The 23,360-nt window shown below is 44.3% G+C and overlaps 1 protein-coding gene across 10 annotated transcripts in view; it reads left to right on the top strand.

The window, feature by feature from the left end:
- FRMD4A (FERM domain containing 4A) overlaps positions 1–23,360 on the top strand; it is a 386,124-nt gene that overhangs the window by 300,952 nt on the left and 61,812 nt on the right. For all 10 annotated transcript variants that reach the window (XM_080391697.1, XM_080391696.1, XM_080391695.1 and 7 more), the window contains 4 exons: positions 1,741–1,825; positions 6,219–6,275; positions 8,819–8,841; positions 16,949–17,032. In XM_080391697.1, coding sequence (XP_080247823.1) covers positions 1,741–1,825; positions 6,219–6,275; positions 8,819–8,841; positions 16,949–17,032 — 249 coding nt within the window. The remainder of the gene's footprint in view (positions 1–1,740; positions 1,826–6,218; positions 6,276–8,818; positions 8,842–16,948; positions 17,033–23,360) is intronic.

Here is a 23,360-nt window from a genome sequence, read left to right as displayed (position 1 = left end):
TTTATTTGCCGGGGGGGGGGGGGCGGGGGGGGGAGGTAGCTTCAAGGACAGGAGGTGAAACCCAGTGGAAACCAGAAAAAAAAAATCAAGACAAAATTTAATCTTTGTGCTTTATGATCCCTACATTCAAATGCAGGGTTCAGGGGTTTTTTTTATCTGGGGTTTATTTTTATTTCTCATTTGAGCTATTCTGGAGGAGGAGAAGGAGGGATAATAGCAGGAGCACTTCAGCAGATGAACAGGAAGAGCTCAAAATGTTCCTCTCACTCTAGTAAGCAAGTAGTTGGTTTTAACTGTCAGGAAATAAACTGTTTTGAAAAGTCTTCAGAAGACACTTATAAGCACTACAAAGCTTTGACCTTTACCCCTAAGAAGGCTACATTTAAGCTCCTCAATTCTGCAAATAGCTCAACATGGACAACCCCTCCAGTGTTTGTGTGAAGCCCCAGGAGTGTCAGCAGGTCTCTAGCCCCACTCCCTGGCAGCGGGGTCAGAGGGTAAGGTTTCTCTGTAACTGGACCTCACATCTCAAAACAGGTTTCTAATGTATAGCATTTTTTTAAGTTCCTGATGCAGGCAGTATTTCTCTGGCACCCTCCCTATTCTAATTGCCTCTGACAAGGCACGACAGTACTGGAATTTATGTAAGGAACACTGCTGCCACTGTACTGCAACTTAAAGATCACTATAAAACAGGGTGAGCAGACAGATGCATGGTTTTTTCCTTACTTAAAACACAAAGTAAATGCAAAATTCACCTTAATCATTCACTGAACCTATCCAGGCTTTCCCTGTTACTACAGGAACACACAACATACTTGCATATACATATACATACATATGCATCAGTCATTAGCTTTGACAGTATCCTGAGCTTTTTTCCCCAGAAGGTCAGAAGGCAGAATTAAGGGCTGGAGTTGATTGAAGCCAGTGACAAAACTCTTATGGAGTTCACTGCCAAAGGATCAAACCTTCAAAGCAGACAGGACATGGAGCAGTGAATTCATTCATACATATCGTGGACTTTCAACATAGCTGCAAATACTTGGGGTAATTAGCTAATGCAGGAGAATATATTTTTCTGACACTGAGGGTTTGGTTAGGTTAGCTTTCTACTGACATCTGAGAAGTCATCTCAGCTCAGAAAAAGGAAAAAAAAATATTATTGGCATTCCCAGTCATCGCCAGCACTGCTATTCATAGTACTGGTAGATTGTGCAAGGTCCTTGGTTACTCTGCATCCATAGCTACTAAAATATGTAAAGAAGTCTTTATAAAATTTGCCCTATGTAGAAGCTGAAGTGGGCAGGGAAGGAGCCCAGAAGGGGTTAGTGAATATTTCTGTTAGTGAATATTTCATAAGACGCAGGTCAACAGCACAGAAATGGGCAAGCTGGGTAAAGGAGTGAAGAAGAAATTCCAAGATGGGATGGAGAATGGAGTTTATGAGCAAGCAGAATAAAGGATTATTTGAAGTTTAAAAACAAAACAAAGGATTATTTAGAAACAAAATCATTCACTTGATGATCCGATTCCTTTCGTATGGCTGAGGTGGTGGTGACTGATCATGTCCCAGACCGTGCACAAGCCTCTTCCAACACCCCAGTCTGCCATAAACAAAGAAACTTCATTTTTAGTATACTCATCATAACTGTTGACCGCGTTTTTCACTTAATGAGTGCGTTTTCATGTTTTGCCCTAGTTCCCCTTGTGTCTCACCTCCCTTGCTTTCCCTTTCAGGTTCTACATCGAAAGCATCTCCTACCTAAAGGACAATGCCACCATTGAGCTGTTTTTCTTGAACGCCAAGTCCTGCATCTACAAGGTAAGGACTCGGTGAGGTCTGGATGGCACTGACTCAGTGCCACCCACAGACCAGGTGGGCTGAGACACCTGGGTCTGCACTCTCTGCCCCAAAATTGGTGTTGGTCGTGCTCAGACTTTGAGATACATCCTCCTCTGCTCACTCTCGCTCGCTCCTCTGTCTCTAACCTCTGCCGGCACTTGGCAGCACCTTCCCTGTCCGAGAGGGGTTCTGAGGTAAAACACCCCTGCAAGTAACTCTAGTGGTGTGCAGGAAGGAACCTGCAGCTGCTAAAATTATAAACTGGGTTCTGTTTAGAAGGAAATGACTGGGTTTGTGTTCGAAAGCCGCAGCGGGGATGCCGTTTGGCGTTCCCGCCCGAAGAGGGCGGCAGCTGCCGCGCGGGCGCCATCTTCTGGGCCCGGCGGGAGCGTGTGGGGGCAGCGGGCGGGCCGAGGGGGGGCTGTGAGGGGGGGGCAGGGGGCGTGTGAGGGTCCGGGGGGGGGTGAGATGGAGCCTGTGTGAGTGTGCAAGGGACGTGTGGGAGTGCAGGTGGCAGTGTGAGACGGGACCTGTGTGAGAGAGTGTGCAAGGGACGTGTGAGAGCGGGTTCCTGTGTGAGTGCGAGAGTGGGGGTAGGCATGGGGGGCTGATTCGGGAGGGGGAGTGACCGCACGCATGTGGGCCTGCAGCTGTGCAAGTTCATGCCTCTCTGAGAGTGTGAGTGTGTAAACAGGTTAGGGATGCGAAGGACTACATGTGTGTGACCGAGTCTTTGTGGGATGGGGGAGTGAGTATGTGTGTGAGCAGGGGTAAGGGTGTCTGTGGGTATGTACTTAAGGTCACTTTGTGCAGGAATAAGCCATGCACAGAGAAATGTTTTTGTACTAGGAATAGCCCTGCCTGGTAGGCTACTGAAAACACCAGCCTGCTGTCACCAGCGCTGTAACTCAGAGCTGCCCCTTGCACAGCACTCCGTGTGCCAGAGATAAGGCCATCCTGGCACGGCCTCTGCTCCCCTGCTGGAGTGCCCACCGCAGAGCTGTGAAGCTCATCCCTCCGATGCCACAAGCCAACCACAGAAGCGAAAGGGCAGGGTCAGACAAGTAAGCAGGCCCAGAACCCGCTGAGGTAGAGCTGGCTGCCTGTGGACTCAGCCAGGTGTGCTGGACAGGCAGCTTGGTGTGTGGGACTGGGAGAGGTTTTTCAGCAGCTGGGATTCCCTGGGAGGATCCCTCCTCTGTGCTGGCAGAGGCCATTCCTGGTGACTCACCTTCATCTGCCAGGGAGGAAGTGGTATGAAAAGACAGCTGTAATCAGGGAGTGATTGTACCACCATCCCAGAACCCTCGGCAGGTTTGTGACCTGCTAAGCCAACTAGCTTACACCCAATCTGCAGCCTCGCTTCCTGACATCAGCACGCCCTACAATGCAGGGACAATTTTCGCATCTTCTAAAATGCAGGGTAGAAGCCAGAAAATGCCTTTTTTTCCAGTGCCCAGGAAAGAGGCAGGACTGCAGAGCTGAGCCGTACAGAGCTTTGCTCGCTGGCAAAGCTGCAATTAGATGTGCTTAGTCAGCCCTCTCCAGCAACAAGTTCAGTGAGCATCATATTTTGGTTCCTGGGGAAAGTTCCTTTTTGAAGTATTGCCAGGAAAAGCTTACACTGTTGTTCTTTTTTTGGAGAAACCTTAATAAGAAGAAGGGGCGGGGGGGAGAGCGAGAGAGAAAAAGTGCCTACAGATCTAGGTTGGTCTATTTTAGTCTGACCTCTCCTGAAACCATTACTTTGCACATTCAAGCTGACTGTCATCTATATCCAAAAATAGCCCTGCTGGATTCCCAGCTTCCCATGCGGGTCCTTCCCCATTTGACTTCCAGCCACAGTAAGCCATGCTGTGCTATTACAAAAGGTGCTGAATTTGAAAGTTGGGTGTAAAGTCTCTGCTAAGATGCAGGGCAAGCACCCAGCCAGTATGGCTGGAGGATTCATCTCGGTGTAGCAAGGGGGATTTGGTGTCTAAGCACAGCCAGTGTTCGTCGTCCCTGCAGCTAGCACATGGGGTCCCAAACCTTGAAAGCTTCCTTGGTGCACCAAAAGTTTTCTTGTTGGACTTCCCGTCATACCTTCACTCCAGGCTCCCCCGCAGCCCAGGAAGACCATACTGTGTATGATAAAAGTGTAGCTGATAATGCTATGCTAGCACCTCAGACCTTCCCCCATTGATTATTCAGACACCCCCTGACAAACATCCCCATGCACAGGGCTGTTTGGGCTGTTTTTCAAATTCTTTTGAATAAAACTGTGGCCTGTTTAGTGTGGAGCTGCTTGTCCACTGGGATGCCAGCTGGCTCTGTGTTGGGTGCTGTGCTCCTCTGGCTGTGTCCACCACTCCTCCTCACCCACCTTTTTGTATAATGAGACATTCATGGACCCACACATGCAAACCCTTGCACAGGACCAAGAAGCCACAGCTGCCCAGAAAGGCCAAGCCACATTTGTACTACCAAATGAGACAGGGCTTGGCGGCAGGTACTGTCTCTCAATCAGTTAGGCTGTTTAATTACTAGCACGTTCTGGCACAGGTTTTGGCCTGTGCCAACTAGCCCTGTCCCGGGCATTGCTTGGGCACTCTCCAAGGATGAGCACCTGTTCCCAAGAGGCAATACACTGGAGATAACTCCATCTGGAACTGGGAGAGAGAGGAAGAGTGTTTAGTCATGAGCTATACTGTGCCATGTACCCTTAGGGCCAGAGAATGGGCTCTGGCCCACTTTACCTACTAGTATAGACTTGCCGCAACATCGACATGTGGTTGCAGAGGCAGGTTTGTCCATGCAGTGCCTGGTGCTTCAAGACGGGAGGAAGACCAGGCACTCTGGTTCTACGCCATATCTCCCCTTGCTGCGGGATATGCCTGACTGCCCCAGCTCTGCCCTGCCTGCAGCTGAATCCACATCTTGCACCAGCCGCTTCCTTTGGCAGATGCACATCGTTAGTGCAGGTGCCTGTGTGAATCAGACAGTTCAGCTGAATGAGGGAAGGTGTGTTTATTGCGCGTAGCAAGTCTGGTCTTCACTCCCCAAGGAGTTGTTATGAAGGAGGTGAAGGAAGTGCTTATTTTAAAAAGCTGGCACTGGTGAAAGCCAAGGACACCTGGATCTTATCCCCTGTTTTGTTCCCTTTGTTTTTGATTTTGCCAGAGACAAGCCAACGCAGCAATTGTGGCATGTAAATGAGGTGTGGTCATGACTTGGCTGGAGCAGGGATCACAGCAGTGATCTATATTTAGATCACTCATTTCTTGCCAGATGAAATAAAGTACTAAAAACAGCAGCTTAAATAAATGCAACAGAAAAGCCACCACAGGAGTGAGCTGAACAGTGACCCAGTTTATATGGCCACGCATATAGGAGACAACATAGGAATTCTAGCTGAAGAACAGAGGCCTAAACAGTATCTCAGTAAAAGTGCACTACCTTCCCAAGAGCAGGGACCGTAGACTTGGGGAGAGCACGTCTGGCCACAAGATTAATGCTCATGCCTCCTATCCCAAGCATCTTTGATGCCAGGTCTGCATCCTACACATTCAGACAGAGCAGTGCCTGGACCCCTTGGTTCTGTGACTGCTCTCCCAGGCACAGCAGAAGGGTCCTGAGAGGATCTGATGGGACCACCCATGGTGTCCTTAATGTGACCATGGTGTCCAAGCAAGGCACTCACAATTTCATCTAACCTTCCAAGTCTGGTTTCATCATGGGCTGGATCCTATAGAATGATTCGGTGAAGATCTACCAAAAGATGTGCAGCCACAGCTCATTTTCAAAGCATCCCCAGCCCCAGTGCTCATGGGGATGAAGGCAATGAAACCAGAGCTCCCATCCTGCAAGACGGAATATGGCTCTTTTTCCTGAGTTTACCCTGGGCAAGGGCCAGAGGAGTTCTGCAAGAGCTTTGACACAACCTCAGTGAAAACAGTTTTTTTCATTTCCTTGCTTCTGTGAGCCAAGGACAAGGCTGTGTTCCCCTGAAGCACAGGTGACATTTGGGAGGGAAAAAAATTTATTTCCCAGACTACCTTTCAGTAAAACACAGAAGAAAATAAAAATTACTGTGATCCTCTCCCTTCCGCCTGTCTTTTCCCCCCTCCTCCCCAGGAATCCCTTCATGGCACATCCAGTTATGCTTCATTTACCAAGCCATTACACTGAATATTTGGCTTTCTCCACATCTGACTGGGCAGGTTCTCCCTCACTTTGGTCTCCAGAAGCACAGGGAATGCTTTGAAGCCTAGCCAGGGGAGAAAACTGGCAAAGCATGCTTCACCGTGTGGTAGCCAGGAGGAGATGCAAGTCCTTCTTGCAGGAGCTCAGGCTCAACTCTTTTTCTTTCTTGTTTTCTTCACCTTTCAAGGAACTCATTGAGGTTGACAGTGAAGTGGTGTTTGAACTGGCTGCATACATCTTGCAGGTAAGCACCCTTCTTCTCTTACTTTACACTTCCTTGTGTTGCATTAAATCTTCTGATTTGCCAAATCCAAAATGGTTGTATGGAAGCGTAGGCGGACCCCCAGTTGCAGCAGAAAAATGTCTTTACTGTTTTCTTCAGTTACACCAATGCAAAATAGGTGCAGAGGGCTCTCAAACCAGACCTCTCCACGCACAGAGCAGATTCCACAGCCCAACATTTTTTATGTGTAAATGTTTATCATGTTTCAACCAATACAGATATCCAAGACCCTGGGGTATGATTTAAAGCCAGAGAAAGTCTAAGTGATGAATGTGATTTCCTAGGTAAAATCCATATGCAATGGGTTCTTCTTCAGTGACTTGACTTGCATTTGTTTTCCCAGTGGAGCTTGGGCCCCTGATAATATCCATAAGCTTCTACGTATGCAAATGTCTGTTCTCCAACATGGGCAGAATGGCTTAAAGGTTTTCTAAAACACTTCTCCAGAAAAAAAAAAAATAATTAATTTTAAAGTCCTGCTCTACAGGAAGAGGGAAGGGGTCAGAGAGCAAATTACCAGCAGAGTTTGGTAAATCTCTGGTTCCCAAAGAGGATTCTTTTCAGGGTGGTGGAGGTGGGTTTTGTGAAACACCTCTCTTTAAGAGCATGACTGTAGCAGCAGATCAGAAATAACTGCCAGATGATCCTTGTTTCCCTTTCATGTAGTGTAGTTTCATTTTTTTTTTCCCATCAGCCATGAAGCTATGAGGAACCATGTGAGCAGACGAGCCATCTCATCAGACTGCTCTAATAAATAACAATGCATTGCATTTCTATAGCACTTCCTATGTTAAAAAAGCAATTAATGCATAGGGATTTGAATCTTCATTAAAATCATTTTATGTAACAAAAATAGAGTGATAGAGTCAGGATGGGGGACTCAATTAAAAGCACATTATAGAAATCACATATTGGCTGTTGGGGGAATACACATCAAAGAACAGGCTCATTGTGAGAAGCAGCAATAGGGTTATGAATCTATTGTCTGCTCATCCTAATGAATAACTTGAGTGCTTGGTAATTATACAGCCAGATCCAGATCTGCCACTGTAATCCTCGTTGCTGCGTTTGTTTCTCATCACAAACACAGGATGTTACGTGTATTCCTGTAGTAGTTTGACGTGTAACTTCATGAAAACAGTCAAAACAAGCCACACCTCAATGTCTGTAACCAGAAATTACTACAGCCCATGTTTGTGACAGGATCCAAGCAAAACAAGCAAGATCATACTGCATTTTGTTCTACTTCTTACTGCAGCATTTAGGTCAAAGAACCGAAGTATGGAGAATCTACCTTACAAAATCTTTTTTAAAATTTGGTATGCTCATCTCTGTGCAGGCCAGGCCATATTCTTTGGGTTTTGCTGTGTTGAACTATAATCATGAAATGTTTAGGGACTCCTTCCTATGAACCAGAGGAGAGCTTGTCTGCCCTTCAGGCCACTCAGAGGGAAATAGGAAGATAGTAAAGAACTGTCAGAACTCAAGTGTTTTAGTCTGTGGCCTTATTTCAAATTGTTGTGTTACCAGAACAAATTGAAGTACCATCAAAGCTCTGAACTTTACCCCAGCCTCAGGACTGAAACACCACTGGATGCAAGCTGACAGGTTTTGCGGGTGGATGGATGGATGGATATAAAGACAAAAGACCTGGATGCAAAACCCAGTCCTCTTGGCAGTGGAAACTCCCTTACTGCCCAAATTACATTCTTGCACTGTGCTTTCTGCGTAGCTGATGGCAAATGAGGTGCTTTAGCATGCATCATATGAAATGCATATTGCCTATGGAAAACGCAAAATGCTTACTACAGCTATTGAGGAGGGGACTCACCAGATCTTGAGGGTTTGCCAGATGAACTGTAAGACTCAGGTACTATTCTAACTACTGGAGTGGAACATTACCCAGCTCTTTAACATCAGGCTGTGATGATAATCAATAGAAATATCTACATATATAATTAAGGGAGCTACAAACTCCCCCAAACACCCAGCAAGGAGTTAGAGAAACCTGTGTCTTGCATCCTCTTGAAAGCTGACAGTAAACTAGCTTTTTGAAAGTCTAGTTACTATAAAATACATAGAATACTTGTAAAAATACAAGTCAGGGAAGCTGCAGTCTCAGACACTGCAAAGTCATTAAGACTTCAGAGATCTAGTAATGTAGCATCCACATCAATGCAAAAAATTACTTATTTACTAGCATTAATTCCTGCAGCTTCTTGGGTATCCACTAGCAGAATGAGGAGTCATCTAGCCCTGTATTAGGCAAATACAGGGGTTTTTGCTTTTGTTTGTAACAAACTTTTGTTTGTTAATCTGCCCAGCTCACTGCATGTATCATGGCACTTGACATTAAATACTAGCTCCAAAAAATACATGAGGAATCAATTACAACAGGAAATTGCTGCTAAATGAATTTTGCAAGTGGAAAATCTTGAACAGCCATTTCTTACATTTTTTCTATGTTAATGATATATTTTTATTTTTTCTTACTCATTTTACAGGAGGCAAAGGGAGATTTTTCAAGGTAGGTGAACTTAAAAGTTTTTGCCATTGTGTGCTGTGAGAATGAATCTGGTAAAATCACTGTGTGAGTGATGCGACTCAGTTGTAGCTGTGTAGCGATAGGAATGCATTGCTAACATAGACATGGTGTTTCCTGAAATCATTTCTTCACAAAACACAGCCCTTGACCAGAGCATGCCTTGCAAACAGCATTGTTTGTGACTTTGTTGTTGACAAATCTCTTCATATGCCCATGAAGTTCAGGAAATAGACTAGTCTTTGGAAGGAAATTACTAAGGAAATGACTCTACAGTCATTGATATATCACAGGTCCAGCCAGAGGCAACATTACAATTCCTTCACTGATTGGTATTTCAGCTTGAATTTGAACAGAGTTCTCAAAATCACAATTTAGATAATTAGTTTTGTTGAACTTCCACTGTCCTTTGAGCCAAATCTTTAGACTTGCAGTAAGAAATGCAAAGAGGTGACTGTGCTTGGTGTTTCAGAAGATTGTTAATGCAATGCCCAAGAATTTTCATTTATGTTGACAGTCATCTGTAAATCTGTCAGTTACACATTAGTAGCAACCAAAGGTCAGGTAGCTGTTTGATGCCTCATGTGAGAAACATGAAAGTTCTTCAACTGAAGTTCAGGACAATAGTGTATGCTACAATTTCACATACTTCATATATCCCTTTTGCTGACCTGAATGTGGTGAGTTCATCTGGAGGACCACAATATCCGTTGAAGTTAATTTCAGAGAAGAAAACAAGGTGTGAATGGGCAGTGAGGTTGAATTGCCAGGCGAGTCTAAAGAGCTGTCTTAATTTTGTCAGCATTGAGATACACTGAGAGAAGACTGTAATGATAACCCTATGCTCTCAGAGGAGGCTGTGAAAAACAGGCAGATTCCACTGTCTGGTGGACTGGGACTTCTAGCCAGCTAAAATCAAGACAAATTGGTGAAAAAGAACAATGTATTGCAGATATTACCTGTCCATTGTGGAATCTGAGATGACATAAGGTAACCCTCGCTAAAAGGAAATTTAAGTTCTGCCTTATCATTTCTCAAAACCTTATAAACTTGCAAAATCCTGACATGCATCTGACCACAGGAACACAAGCCCAGTCTTGCTGCATTTTTCAGTTCCACCCAATTCAGAATAGCTCAGCTATCAGCAGTATTTATTTAGGGGGTGCTGGAGTGCATGTGGGTCTTTCACTTTTCAGTCTACTTTCCAATGCACTGCCAAGTACTTAACCCAGAAGAGCTGGACTAAGCAGAGTTTTGCCATTCAAACCTGTGATAAACCACATCTTCCACTGGTTTTGCTGTGAAGAACAATCTTTAATGTTTCTCAGAATATCTTGAGGAGTGGCTGAGAGAACTGGGGTTCTTTAGCCTGGAAAAAAAATAGGCTCAGGGGAGACCTTATTGCTCTCTACAACTACCCGAGAGGAGGTTGTACCAAGGTGGACGTTGGTCTCTTCTCCCAAGTAACAAGCGACAGGACAAGAGCAAATGGCCTCAAGCTGTTCCAGGGAAGGTTTAGATTGGATATGAAGAAAAAATTCTTCACTGAAAGGGTTGTCAGGCATTGGAACAGGCTGCCCAGGGAAGAGGTTGAGTCACCATCTCTGGAGGTATTTATAAGGCCTGTAGATGTGGCCCTTAGGGACATGGTTTAGTGCTGGACTTGGCAGTGCTGGATTAACAGTTGGACTCGATAGTCTTAAAGGTCTTTTCCAACCTAAACAATGCTATGATTTTGTGACCAGAAAGTGTACATTCGGAGTATGAAACACAGAACAAAAAGGAATCAGATGGCTTGGAGTAATAGGACTGAAAGCATTTTATCTTCATGTATCAGTTTCCAGACCAGAAGTGGAAACAGCCAGTGGAAAGCATCAATCTGCTAAAAGCTGTTTGATGTCTCTTGTAAAAGGAATGGTTGAGTTTATCACAGTGCATTTCTCCAGGCCACAGAGAAATGAGGAATCTTCTCTGAGAGCACAGAAGATGCCTCGACACATGGTGTTAACTGCTTCCTCCCCATCAGTGTGGCAGTCATCACCACCCCCATTAAGACAGTTAGCTCCTAGTCCTTTTCGCCTGATGATCACAATGGTTTGGAGTGGAAGGGGGAATCCTTACATCCAAGTCAGGCAGAGAAGTGGTGTCCTAATAACAACTTGCTGACACTGCCAGGGAACTTAATTTATAAATGAGCTTTGATGGCAAAGCAATCTGCCATATTTGTGGAGTGTAAAGCCTGTCCTTAGAGGAAGGTAGAAAAATGCTACCCTGACCCTCTATGGTCTAAAAGAATACTTAGCATCTCCAGGGATGTTTGTCCAGCAGCTCCCCTCTAATGTGCACTGACGTGGGTTTATGTGCTGGGTGAGATCCAGGTGCTACTGAAGTCAACATGAGGTCATTGTGGTCAAGATTTTGCCTGCTGAGATTTGTGGTTATTCATATCAGCAGTGTAAAATCTGGAAGTCAAATCAAGCCTGGGGCCAGATGGAGACAAATGTTCTGACTTTTCTTAGGCCTGAAGTTAGCTTCAGTGTTTGAAGTTAGTTGATGCTGAAATGCTGTTTAAAATAGAAGTGGCTACCCTTTGAAACAGAGAAGCTCTGCAGTTGTGAATGTCTTGCTGCTGAGATTTACAGATAATGTGTTGTGCATGGCAGCGTACATTGCGTGAAGGCTGAACTCTTGAACTCCTGCTTTATTTTTGAAGAAATAAGTTGATTCTAAAGGGTTGTATGCTTGGAACGCAGACTGCAGATTTCCCACACCTGTCTTGCCTACTGCCACCATCAGATTTATAGCCTGTGAGACTACAAAGAGATCCAGGATCTCTTTGGCCTGGATCCAGAAAAGCACATAAGTACTGGCTCATTTGTAGTGATGGGAGAATTGCTGATCCCCATGGGAGCCTTCCTATGAGTCACTGCCAATCAGCTCAGGTGCTGGGATAGCCAATGCCAAATTGTCACGATTTCAGCTGTGGCTTGGCACCTGCCCATGGTGGCCAGAGTGTGATTACCTCCAAATCCCACTGCACCCGGGTGGTGGATAACAGGGAGCTGGTTCAGGACTTCTGAATGCAGCTGCAAGTCTGCTTTTTGGGCATCATGGAAGCTCAAAAAACTGATCTTACAAACTCTAGCAGTCAGTTTTCTACCTCTGTGAACTGATGCATCTATAATGACAGCAGCTCCCACTGCTGCTTTTAAGGAAATCAACCCATGCCTCAGAATAATGACTGTGCTCATAGTACTCTCCTTTCCCCAAAAGGGGATTATGTGCCTTTTCAAACATGTTCTGCATGTTTCGGTAGGGCATCATCATGCATGAGTCTCTTATTACTGATTCTTGCCACCTTGGGGTACCACCTAACTTGGGCATCACAATGACTGCCCAGTGTCTGGTAAGCCTGGAGAGCACATAGCCCAGATCATACTTAACTGTCTTGAACTAAGATGCCTCTACAGCCCTGACAGATCAGTTTGACACTTACAGAGAGCAATTTGACTAAGCCATTTCTAATGTATGTTTCATTTCAAAACCAAGCCCATCAGAAACCCTGAGCTCCTGTACCCATTTAGATCAACTAAGATCTATTTCTCGGTGTTTGCTGTTAAGTGGACTGGTCCAACTCAGTATTTTGCAGGCAGAGTTGTACAAAGGGCACATCTCTTAGCTGATACAGATTTAGGCAGTTAGAATTAAAATAAAAATTTATTCTCCTTAAGAAGTTCCTAGTCCTCTGCATTAAAGGAGAGTGGTTCTCATGTCATTTAAGAGAATCCTCAAATGCTTCTGCTGACAAGACTGAAAAAGGTTTACATTTAGGCTGGGACATACAGTGAATTTAGAACAATTGAGTATTCCTGTTCAGCTGATTCTCAGGCTGAACAGGACACTTAAGATTGCATCTGTGCTTTTTGATATTAGCTGCAAAAAATTTACTTCAAAGGTACATAATCACATGTATAAAGCTCCTAAACTACTATCCTGCAGACAGATGTAAAGGTCATTAGCTCAAGCTAATCTTGTTTCTAGTTGGGAGCTGAGTCACACTTAGTTGGCACAGCACGGGCAGGACAAGTTTCAGTTCCTCAGATGAACACAAATACTATAGGTGTGACTCTCTTTAGGCCTACAGAGAGGAAGGAACCAGGGTGCCCTGGCTAATATTGGAGGGAGCACAGCATATTGTTAAGATAGTTGAGATTTTTCCCCTACATTAATCCTATCAGATTTAGAGTCCAGTCTGGCATTGACCAAAATCTTTGGGAAACTCACTAACTTTGGTTTTAAATGTTCAGAATCCAGCTCTTCAGCCTTACACAGCGTCTGTGTCAAAGCAGCTGGAAATACCATATAGTGATCATTTGTCCTCAGTTTGGGCAGGTGAAAGAGAAAAACCTAAGTAAAAAAAAAATCCTGAACCACTGCAGCTAGTTCTTCAGACAGGTTCTCATTGCTAGATTTCTTCCAGTTTAGCAATATGAGATATTTCCAGTGAACTCCAAGTATTTCCCAGCAAAATATGAAAGAATAACAAGGGAAGAAAACAAATGGACAGTTTCCTGTTAAGCAGAATTTCACAATAATTTCAACATTTGGGCAGATCGTAATCTAACATATTTTCAGGCTTACTTTTCTTTCTGTGTAACCAAGAGGCATTTAACCAAGTAGATTGTAGGAAGGGGTTACGAAGCCCAGGCTGCATTCTTGCAACCTTATGGAGAAGATCTTAAACATTGTACTTCCAATGGTACCATTTAATCCAAGAATCTCAGACTCTGCATTTCCTCTCTCATTCAACAGAACGAATTACCATGCTGAGAAGAGTTAGTAACTCTAACCTGCAGTTTTGTTTTGTTGTTGATCATTGTTATTACACATACTGGAGAATGTAGGGATTTTCTGAGGCAACTGCATATATAATCTTGCTCAAAATTATCCAACCAGTTTGCAAAAATTTGTTTTTCACAAAATGCTTATGAAGTAGCTAGGTAGGCCTTTTACCCCCATGTGTAAATAGAAATACTGAGATGTGGTGACTAATTTATTTGGCAAAGACTCAATAAAACAGGCAGAACCAGAACTCAGGAGTTCTGTTTTCTACATCCATCCTCCAGTCGGTCAACTTTATTTCTGGATGTCTAACCAGGTTTCAGAAACCCATGCAGATGGCTTTTCCAGTTCAGTTTTCATATTGCTACTCAGTATTTTAAATTATTATAATTTCCACCACAGTGCAGGAATAAAGGGATCTAGAGGACACAGAGAAAGTGTGTTTGGAGCATTTCCCCTGTGTATTAATAAATCTGTATCAAAAGGACCCTTCCATATATAACAGCCCTGCAGGTTGGACACTTTGAAATACAAAATAAATGCAGCACAAGTGACCGGATTAAACAAACACTTTCTAAATGCAGTAATAAAATAAACACACTGAGGTATTTCACTAGAAAGTGCGGGAAAGGCAGTAAGTACAAAACCACTTGTGATCCTGCTGGAAACGTTTTAAAAATTAAGAGGTTTGGTGTTCTAAAAGGAGCCAAGAGGAAAGTGACCTCATGGTCACTAGTTCAAATGCAACCCAAGCCATTAATTTTTTTCCTTTTTCTTGATTTGACATCCTTTTGGGAGTCTAAATTCATTTGTCTTGAGATGAGTCTTTTGCCAGAAGTCTTAGTTAATATATGGAACATGGAATGAAATGCCTTTTTGTTCCTGGAAGTGATTACCTGAAATAAATTTGATGCTTTGAAGTTGTGAGGCACTACCTTAATGATATTTTCTAGGTACTCAGCAGAAATGCTAATGTCATCCAATAACATCACTCAGAGTGCCTTTTTCTCTGATTCTTAAAAGAGTTTTTATCACAGTGCAAGCTACCTCTGCTCCTCAGTAACAGAAAAGATGGAACTGACTGGTGCTAGCCCTTTCCTTTATGGGAGCCATTACTGATTCAGGCTTTTCCCAGACTCTCAAAGATAGTCACCACTAATCTTGCCCTAATTGGCAGCTTTCTGGGCTCAGAATGTCCCTGTTTAGAAATTACTCTCTGTTTTCCCAGAAAAGTTTTGGAAATTTCTCAACTTCCTTCGACAAGGAGCCAGCCTCAAAAAAATCTTCACTTAGGGGCAGCGACTGCTGCTTGTGCTCTGATTGTGCTGGGTTCTGTTTTTTTGTTCCCAATTTCAAAATGTCAAAAAACTTAGTAAGAGCTGAGTATGCACGTGCTGTGGAGGAGACGTCTCTGGGCAGACCCAGTAAACTCTCTAAACAGCAACAGCTTGTTTTCTAGGCTGTCAGTCACAGAACAGAGCAGCCAGATCAGCAGATAACATGGAACAGAGCAGCTTCTTGTTCAGACTTGTGCAGGTATTTACCTGCTATGGAAGAAAAAATCTGAATAGTTTTTGAGCATTTGCACTTACAAAGGAAGATCTATCTGACAGTCAAATGACCATGGGATTCAGGCAGAAGTGAGTTTTTAAACACTGTTTGTCAAGAGTCATTTGATTTGGCATATGAGGTGCTACTGAGTGGTTTTCTGTGTGCTTAGCGTGGAAATGGTTGCCTTAGTCATTCCTTCTAAGTGCTGTTCTACACATCTTCAGTCTGCAAAACTTGAAACTAATTGATGTTTGGGCATCTCTGTCATAGATTTGTCTTGACTAGAGCTGGTGGTCCTGTTTTAAAACTACTTAATTGGATTGTCAGGGAACTAGCATGATAATAAATGCTTGTAGGCATACCCAAAATACCTGCTCCAGGATTTATGTTAGTGGTTTACCCAGTGGCCCAACCTAGCAATTAACCTGCAAACTCCAACAAAGACAAACCCACCTAGGTCTCAGGCAGAGCCTCTGCTGGGATGTGCAAATGTAAAAATACTGCGGGAAGATTTTTATATCTGAAGCAATATCACGTCTCCACAAACCACCATACAGACTGTTCCAGAGACAAAAACAAAATTCAGGGTGACCTGGAACATCCAAGGACCCCCTGGGACTTTAGCAGATGTTGGGATGGCTGGTCTACAGCTGGGAATGCCAAGACTACATGTCTGTCTGGTTAATGGCCCTGCTGCTGGGGAAGCCAGTGAGCTGGGAAATCTGGAGCTCTGGAAGAGGTACTACCACTTTCCACAGCTCCAGGACAGCCACGCTTTTTGGCAGGATAAAGGGCAGGGTACAATATTGCTATTAGAAACTGAGCAAATAAACATTAATTCTTTGGCATTCGTCAGTGTCCTGTCTGACCCTCTTGGCTGTGTATTTCTACAGTTTTGAAAGTAACAACAACACCGCCTTCCATCCCAAGCCTTTGAGCGCTTTTTTTTTTTTTTTCATGCACACACAATTCCTTGTGTGTTTAAAAGTGAGAAGGGAGGCATTTGGGGTTTGTAGGAGAAAATCCCGTGGTTTCATTTCACCTGTGAGAATCTGCCTCCCGTCTCATGAGCTCTCTCTCCCTGCCCTGTGCAGTGATGCTGCTCCAGCCGGCCGGTGCGGCCACTAGAGGTTGCAGGGAGAAGCATGTTAGCGAAGTGATTGCGCCTGGTCCCACGGAGGGGTTTGTGTCTCAGGACACAAATTCAAGCTGGAGTCTTTATCAATGAAGATTTTGTGCAAAGGCCAGGTCGCTGGGCCATGAGGCTAAGAACACCTTGTGTTGATAAGGAAGCACATCATTATTTTTTTCAGCAGGTTGTAAGGCATTTAGATAAAGATGCTTTATTGCAGCTGAAAGCATCACTTCCTTCTCTTCCCCTTGCTTTTTTCTGTATATGAACATGTCTGTGGGACACTGCTCAATGAAATATGACATGGTGGCTTTTGTGTCCAGTCACTGGTAGGAAGTGCTTCAACATAACCATCTGGAAGAGCTTCTCTCCAATTTTGATAATAGAGGGAAAATGTTAACTGGGCTGCCATAAAATAAATAAAGAGAGAAGAAAAAGGAAACCCCAGTGCCTTTTGTTAAGGAGGAACAGATGTAGAGCCATAGCAGCCTGCCAGCTAGGTCAGGTCATATCAAATATTGTGGTGGTTTTCTTGTAGCCTGATCCTCCTTTTGAACTCTCTTTCAGCAATGAAGTTGTAAGGAATGAATTAAAGAAGCTGCCAGCCCTTCCAACACCAGCGCTGAAGGAGCATCCTTCCCTCGCTTACTGGTAATGTATCATTCTGCTGAGTAACTTCACAGTGTCTTATGCAGGACCTGACTCTGGCAATAAGTGGTCTGAGAGTGGAACTGGGATGCAGGGATTCCTGCCTTCTCACTCTGGGTCTGCCACTGACTCATTGCATGATTCAGCACAAGCAGAGCTACCACCCTGGGCCTCAGTTTCCCTGTCTGCCAAATGGCTGCAGTAATGTCTGGCCAGAAAATTCACTGTAAACGTGCAAGTGTCCTGATGAAATCAGGAGGCCTAATGTGCCATTTCCTTTCCCAGCACTTTGCATCTGTGTTATTTTTTCTCTGTGTTATTTTTGAGAGACTGAGCTTCATCTTGCAAGTCCTCTCTGTATGGCATAGCTGAACTAAAAGGGATGTATTTCTCCTTTTATACAAACTAGGTTATGTTTGGAGGTGGAGGCTTGGGAGCTCTGTCTTTATTGCACTGAAAATTAAATTCAGGGTAGGAGCAGGGTCACAATTAAATTTTGTATGCCCCACACATAGATTCTTTGTGCCACCCTGCCTATTCCTTTTATCTGTGCAAATAGGAAAGAATTTGGGAAAAGACTGTTCATTAATGGGGAGATGCTTTCGCTTGATTTTGTGCTTGTTCCTCTTTCATGTTTGCCTTTAAAGCATTAGATTATAAGCCTAAGGGTGGGAGTGAACTTCTTTATCTGCTGCTGTTTTAATTTCTGCATCTTGGTAATCTGAGGATGGCAAGGGGAAACAAATCAGTTTGTAGTTTGTGATCTCAATTCTTCCCTTTGCCAGGAAGGCCATCCACTTTCCCTAGCATGGTTAAATACCAGAATTAGCTGTACCTCATGTCAAGCCATAGCCAAGCCAGTCTGTCAGGTCTGCTAATCGCTTCAGAAGAGACTCAGGGTCCCCAGCTGAGGTTAGGAACACTTGACACAAAAGCTGTGCATCACCACAGTCTCCTGGTGTTTCTTCTAAGAACCAAGCCAAATCTTTATGAAAAATTATAAACGTAGGCTGTCATTTCACTGGAAGAAGAATGGTCTCCCTCTTTGGAGCATCTCTTTCCTTTTTCCACAAACTAATTCACACATTGAAAAGCAGTACATTTCCAGCCAGCTCAGTGGCCTGGCCTGACTGATAGACTGGTAGCTCAAGTTAAAAGCCATGACAAGAAGAGTGGTGGGAACAAGTAGCCATGGACAGGGAAAGGCAAACCTGACCCTTCAGCAGCAACATGAACTGAGGTCTTATTGAAGTGCCCACATAGCCTTTGTTTCAGTTACCTGTGATGGTGCCTGTACACAGGAAGGCAGTGACAACCCAGGCTGTCTGTCAGGCTCCGTCTGCCCATCAGGATCTGTCTGTCCCCACTCTTGGCAAGTGTTACTCACCATGCCTATGTTAAGGACTTCTGCTCGGAAACCTCAGTGAGGTCTGGGACTGCCTCTGCCCATAAGACACTCTCCCTGGGTTTGGCCTATGTTGAGTCACCTGGAGCAAGAAGAGCCATGTAAAAACCCCACACTCACAACGTATTTACAGTTATACACAAGGTACAGCACTTCCTGCAGCTGTACTTAATTTCATGGGAGTTCTCACGTGACTGAGAACAGGTCGCAGGTTGGGAAGCTGGTTGTTGCCAGTGGGGTAATAAAACCAGCGGCTACGGTCCTGTGACTCCCTTGTGATTTCACTTCAGTAACCAGGTCTCAGCAACCTCTTATATATCAGTAGTTCGTTATTTTTTAATGGTGGCTTTTTCATAAACACCGTCTGAAACACTGAATGCTCTCAAGAAGAGGCTGCTGGTGAATCAGACAAAAAGCCTCTGAAGTACAGACCAAACATCAGTGATCTAAGAGGGCAGGTTTTTAAAACTGTTATTTTCTGACACTTCTGCATCTCAGGCAGATTACATTACATACTGGATACAAATTTCATTCTGTTCTTTTCTGTGTGCAATCAGTTTTAAGCTGCAGTTCTTCGATATTAGCCGAAGCAGTAACAAGGTAACAAGTGAATTTCCAACTCTGGAAAGAAACATTTCAAACATTAGAGGTGAGATTGGTAAATTTCTTTAGTTAGTTATTTGTATCAACTGAAATGGACTACGAGGTGATAAAATGGATAATCAAGTAAATACTATGATACCCTTCAGCAAGATACTATGATAGATCTGCATGAAATAAACATTCCATCCACACCATAAAAAAGCATTGCCTGTTGCTCCTGTTGAATGTAGTAAGACCAGTGGGATAAGTCCTGGATTCCTAGATGCTGCAAGGGCTGAATCAGCACAGTTTGGTGCCTCTCACTTCACCTTCATGGAGTCTCCTGGTTGCATAGCCTTGCTGCAGGCCTTTCCCTTCCCTGTAACATCTTCTTGGAGATGTGTAGACATCACAACAGAGTTGAAGGTTGTAATTTTTATATCAAGTTGCTGGTTCCAGCTGCCTACAGATCAAGAAGAATCAGAAGTACATCTTGTTCTCAAGCATCTCGTAGCATCACTGATTACTGGTGAAGCAAGAAGGGGCGTTTTGGTGGGTTTGTTTTTGTGGTTGGCTTTTTTTTGGGGGGGGGGGCAGATTTTTGTTGGGAGTTTTTTCCTTTTAAATGAAAGCTGAGATTCTGGTCCTCCCAGACAGCCCAGGAGCTGGGGTCCTGAGTTTTAATTTCTCTTGCCCATGCATGGCAACTGACAGTATTTATTATTTTAGATGCAAAACTAATCACAGAGACTGGAGAGAACCTTTAGAAAATGTGTTAACACACAGTGCCTCTTTCCAGCCACTGTCGTTGCATTTTTTCTCAATTTAGATGCTCACCAGCAAGCCAGCCCAGTACTAGGTTGTCAGTAAGAAGGCAAGGAGATGCAACAGCACAAAAATGTGTGCTAGAATGGGAATTCAACAGTCCAGGGAAAAGATAGACTTCTCCCAGGTTCCAACAGACTCTGAATTCAGACTTGTTTTTAGCAACCTAAAGCATCAGTGTTGCCAGAATATCCACCTCTGAAAATATCAGCTGAAAATCACTATATAGTTTCTCTAACATAACACAGACCTGAGGCTCTGATCCTGCTCATGGTCCCTTTGGCCCAAGTGATGCTCTGCGGGTTTCAGCGCAACAGTGTATGACTGCAAATAAAGAGATTAGTAAGTTCAAGAACATAATCAAAATGAACAAATCAGGTTAGAAACAGAACAGTAAGGAACAACGAGTGGACAGCTGTTTAAAGCAGCTCAGTGTACTGGGAAGAGAGGGGGGAAACAATTGCCTTTGAAAATCTGGATCTGATGATGAGAAACTCTGGCCCTGCATTTGCTTGCAAGTTGTCTGCCATCAAGTTCTGTAAGCTGCTGGGACAAGAGGGATTTCTTGGTAGTTCTAATGATCTTTATCAGAGTTGTCTGCTGAAGGATATCATCCATCTATTAATTTTTGCAGCTTTGGGGGAATGTTTTATGAGCTGGCAAACAGACAGTAGTGTTTCGGCAGCCTCTCTGTCTCCACATTACTTAAGTATCCTCTGTCAGCCCCGCATTATGAATGCGTTTCTGTGTCACTGACACAGCAACAAGCCAGAGCAGGGGGGAGAGGAGACATCAGCTGGTGGTCCAGGCAGTGTCCCAGCACTCTCCCAGCTGTCAATAGCAGCATGGCAGCCACTTGGAGATGAACAGCTGAAATGATAGGGGAGAATGTTTCTAAGCTCTGCTAATGCTCCTTCTGACCCATGAATGGTTTTGCTTGTTTTCCCTGGCACATGTTGGACTTACCTCTCTGTCCCAGAGCTGGAGGCAGAAAGTGACCTCTGTGCTGGATGATCCTTCTTGCACAGGGCAGTGGGAATGAAAAGGAAGTTCAAAGAACATAGAGGAGCGACTGTCATGCAGCTGGGGTGGGATTCATCTGACTATGAACATTACTTCAGCGTAGACCTCTCCATCTGAGCTGGGTGCCCTCAGCTCCCTTTGCTGTCAGTGGAGAGAAGCCACAGTAACCTCCTCCCAAGGAATCCATCTGAAACAAATCTGATTGATTGTGCTCTGGACTATCTGTTTCTTTCCCCAAAGCATGACTAGCCGAGCGTTGCAGAAAGGTGAAAGGCAGCAGATCCCACTGTTATTCATGGCTTGATTGATAATTCAGGCTTTATTTTGTCCAAAAGAAAGAGGAAACAAGGATGATATTTATCTGGCACTTAACATCTGTAGACCTCAAAACATTAAACAATGGAAAGGAAGATCATCAGCATCCTAACAGAGCAGTGGAGGCATAGCGTTTGTTTATGAGAACTGGGTAGACCTGGGACTGTCCCACATCTTTTAGTATGGATTGAGAACATAACGTTATTTATCCCACTGTTCAGGACAGCTCCCTGACATCTTATCTGTCCTTTTGAAAGAAATGAGGCATCAATTGGGTTCCCTACCCAAAGAGTATGGTCTGGGAACGTATTCATTATTTTATAATAATCATTTGTAAGAAGGCAGAGCACATCTGGAATCACATTAGGTAATCAGCATGTAGGTACATTTATCCTTTCCTTGAATGGCATCAATATGAGAGTTTGATCTGTACAATAAACTGTACAGAGTGGAAACCAAAGCTAAGAGTGTTTTCCACTGAAGAAACTCCATTTTTTTCTGACAAGTCATTCCTGGTTTGTTCCTGTCTGAGACAGAGAGGAATTGCATGCACATGTAATCATAGTTTTAAGAGGTAATTTCAAAGGGCTGTAAGCCCTCTCTGTCTATCATTTTTATTAAGAATGATGTTTTTTGGAGATCTTCCAGTACTGAACACTCATGTAATTCAGTTATTGCTCCAAAAGTAATCCTGTTTATGAAAATCATGGCAGGAGACCCGGGCTCTGCCTTCCTGTGCATGACAACATCTGTGGTACTTGCTTGGATCAGTGGGCTGTAATATGGTTTCATAGCTGTTGAATTTACAGCTTACAGATAATTTTCTAAGCATTAAAATTATTCTGAGTGATTTGATGGGGGAGCTGGACCATTCCTTTACCTGTGTAATTTGTTACTGACTCAGCACACTTACCTGCTATGACCTGCTGGTGGGACGTTACTTCTCCTTGCCCCCCAAAAAAGCCCCTTTTTTTGTGCAGGATGAGTGGGAGAAGTCACTTGGTAAGGAAAGCAGTTACTCTCAGACAAATGACAGGCTTGTGGGGGAACACCTGGCTCTGCTGACAACCCAAGAGACCTACTTGAATTGCTCTGTGCTGTCCACACTGGTGTTTCTGGTCCTCTCCCTTCCTCCCTGCATTACCAGGGAGGTCCTGGTACAGTCCTCACCTCCCCTGTGCCAGGCCTTGTGCCCCATCTGTGCATAGCACATCTTGTCTGTCATGTCATGGTGCAGTTTGTTCTCATTGTGATGTCACAGAACAGAACATCCTCTGTGTGATGTCACAGCAGGCTCTGTGTGGCCTCTACCTGTGACATCACTGAGGGCATTATGAAGGTTGTGCCTAGCAGGGGCAGGGGAACTTCTTCCTATAAGATATTCTGCTCCACACAGATCTCTCTGGCACAAGGATGCGTATGGGGAAGGCAGCAATGAGCAATGAGCAAACAGTCATGGTAGCAGAGCTAGTGAAACACTTTGCAGTTTTCCACAGAAGTCCCCATGGGCATCTCTGACAGCTGTGGTGAGGTCACCTACCAGACTACCCCACACTGCTGTGCTCCTTCACACTGTCTAGCAATAAAATCAGCTTCAGCTCTGCCTGGGGAAAGATTACCGCATGGTGAACAAGCCTGTGGCTGCCTTTAAAGGCCTTATTAGAGGCCCCAGCTGGACCTGGGAAATGCAGGGAGGGAGGAATGGCAGTTCATATTGGCTTAGCCTTAAACCATGTGCAGCATGATGGCATTAGATAGACACTTTGGTACTCCAGGAAGCTTATGCAGTGCCAGGTGGGGAGAAGTAAAGGCACATCAGTACTTTAACAGTAAAGGGACCCAAGTCTGAGTGCCCTGCAAACATTCCATGCCACTGTTTAACCTGCTGTTACAGACATTGCCTCTGTGTACACAAGGAATTTAACTCGCTGGGAGAGGTTTCTCCAGAGTACTTCCACTAGGGCTCCTGTACATGGTTTTGCGCAGCTGCAGTGAGGAGTAATCTGTGACTACTAAGTAAACTTAGGGCTATTACTGGCCACCAGTTTCTGAAAGCTTTGCTAGCTTTCAGAGAACATGGTGGGCTTGGAAAGAAGTTGCACCAGGTAGAGTGAAGCAGAGCTTGAGCAGCTCCAACACACATCTGATTGCCACACAATGTAGTATCATGGGCATCATTTG

The sequence above is a fragment of the Falco punctatus genome, assembly GCF_963210335.1.
Source record: "Falco punctatus genome assembly, chromosome: 6".
In the NCBI taxonomy this organism is placed as follows: domain Eukaryota; kingdom Metazoa; phylum Chordata; class Aves; order Falconiformes; family Falconidae; genus Falco; species Falco punctatus.
Note: the sequence above shows the minus strand (reverse complement) of the source record. Positions and strands in the feature narration are given on the sequence as shown.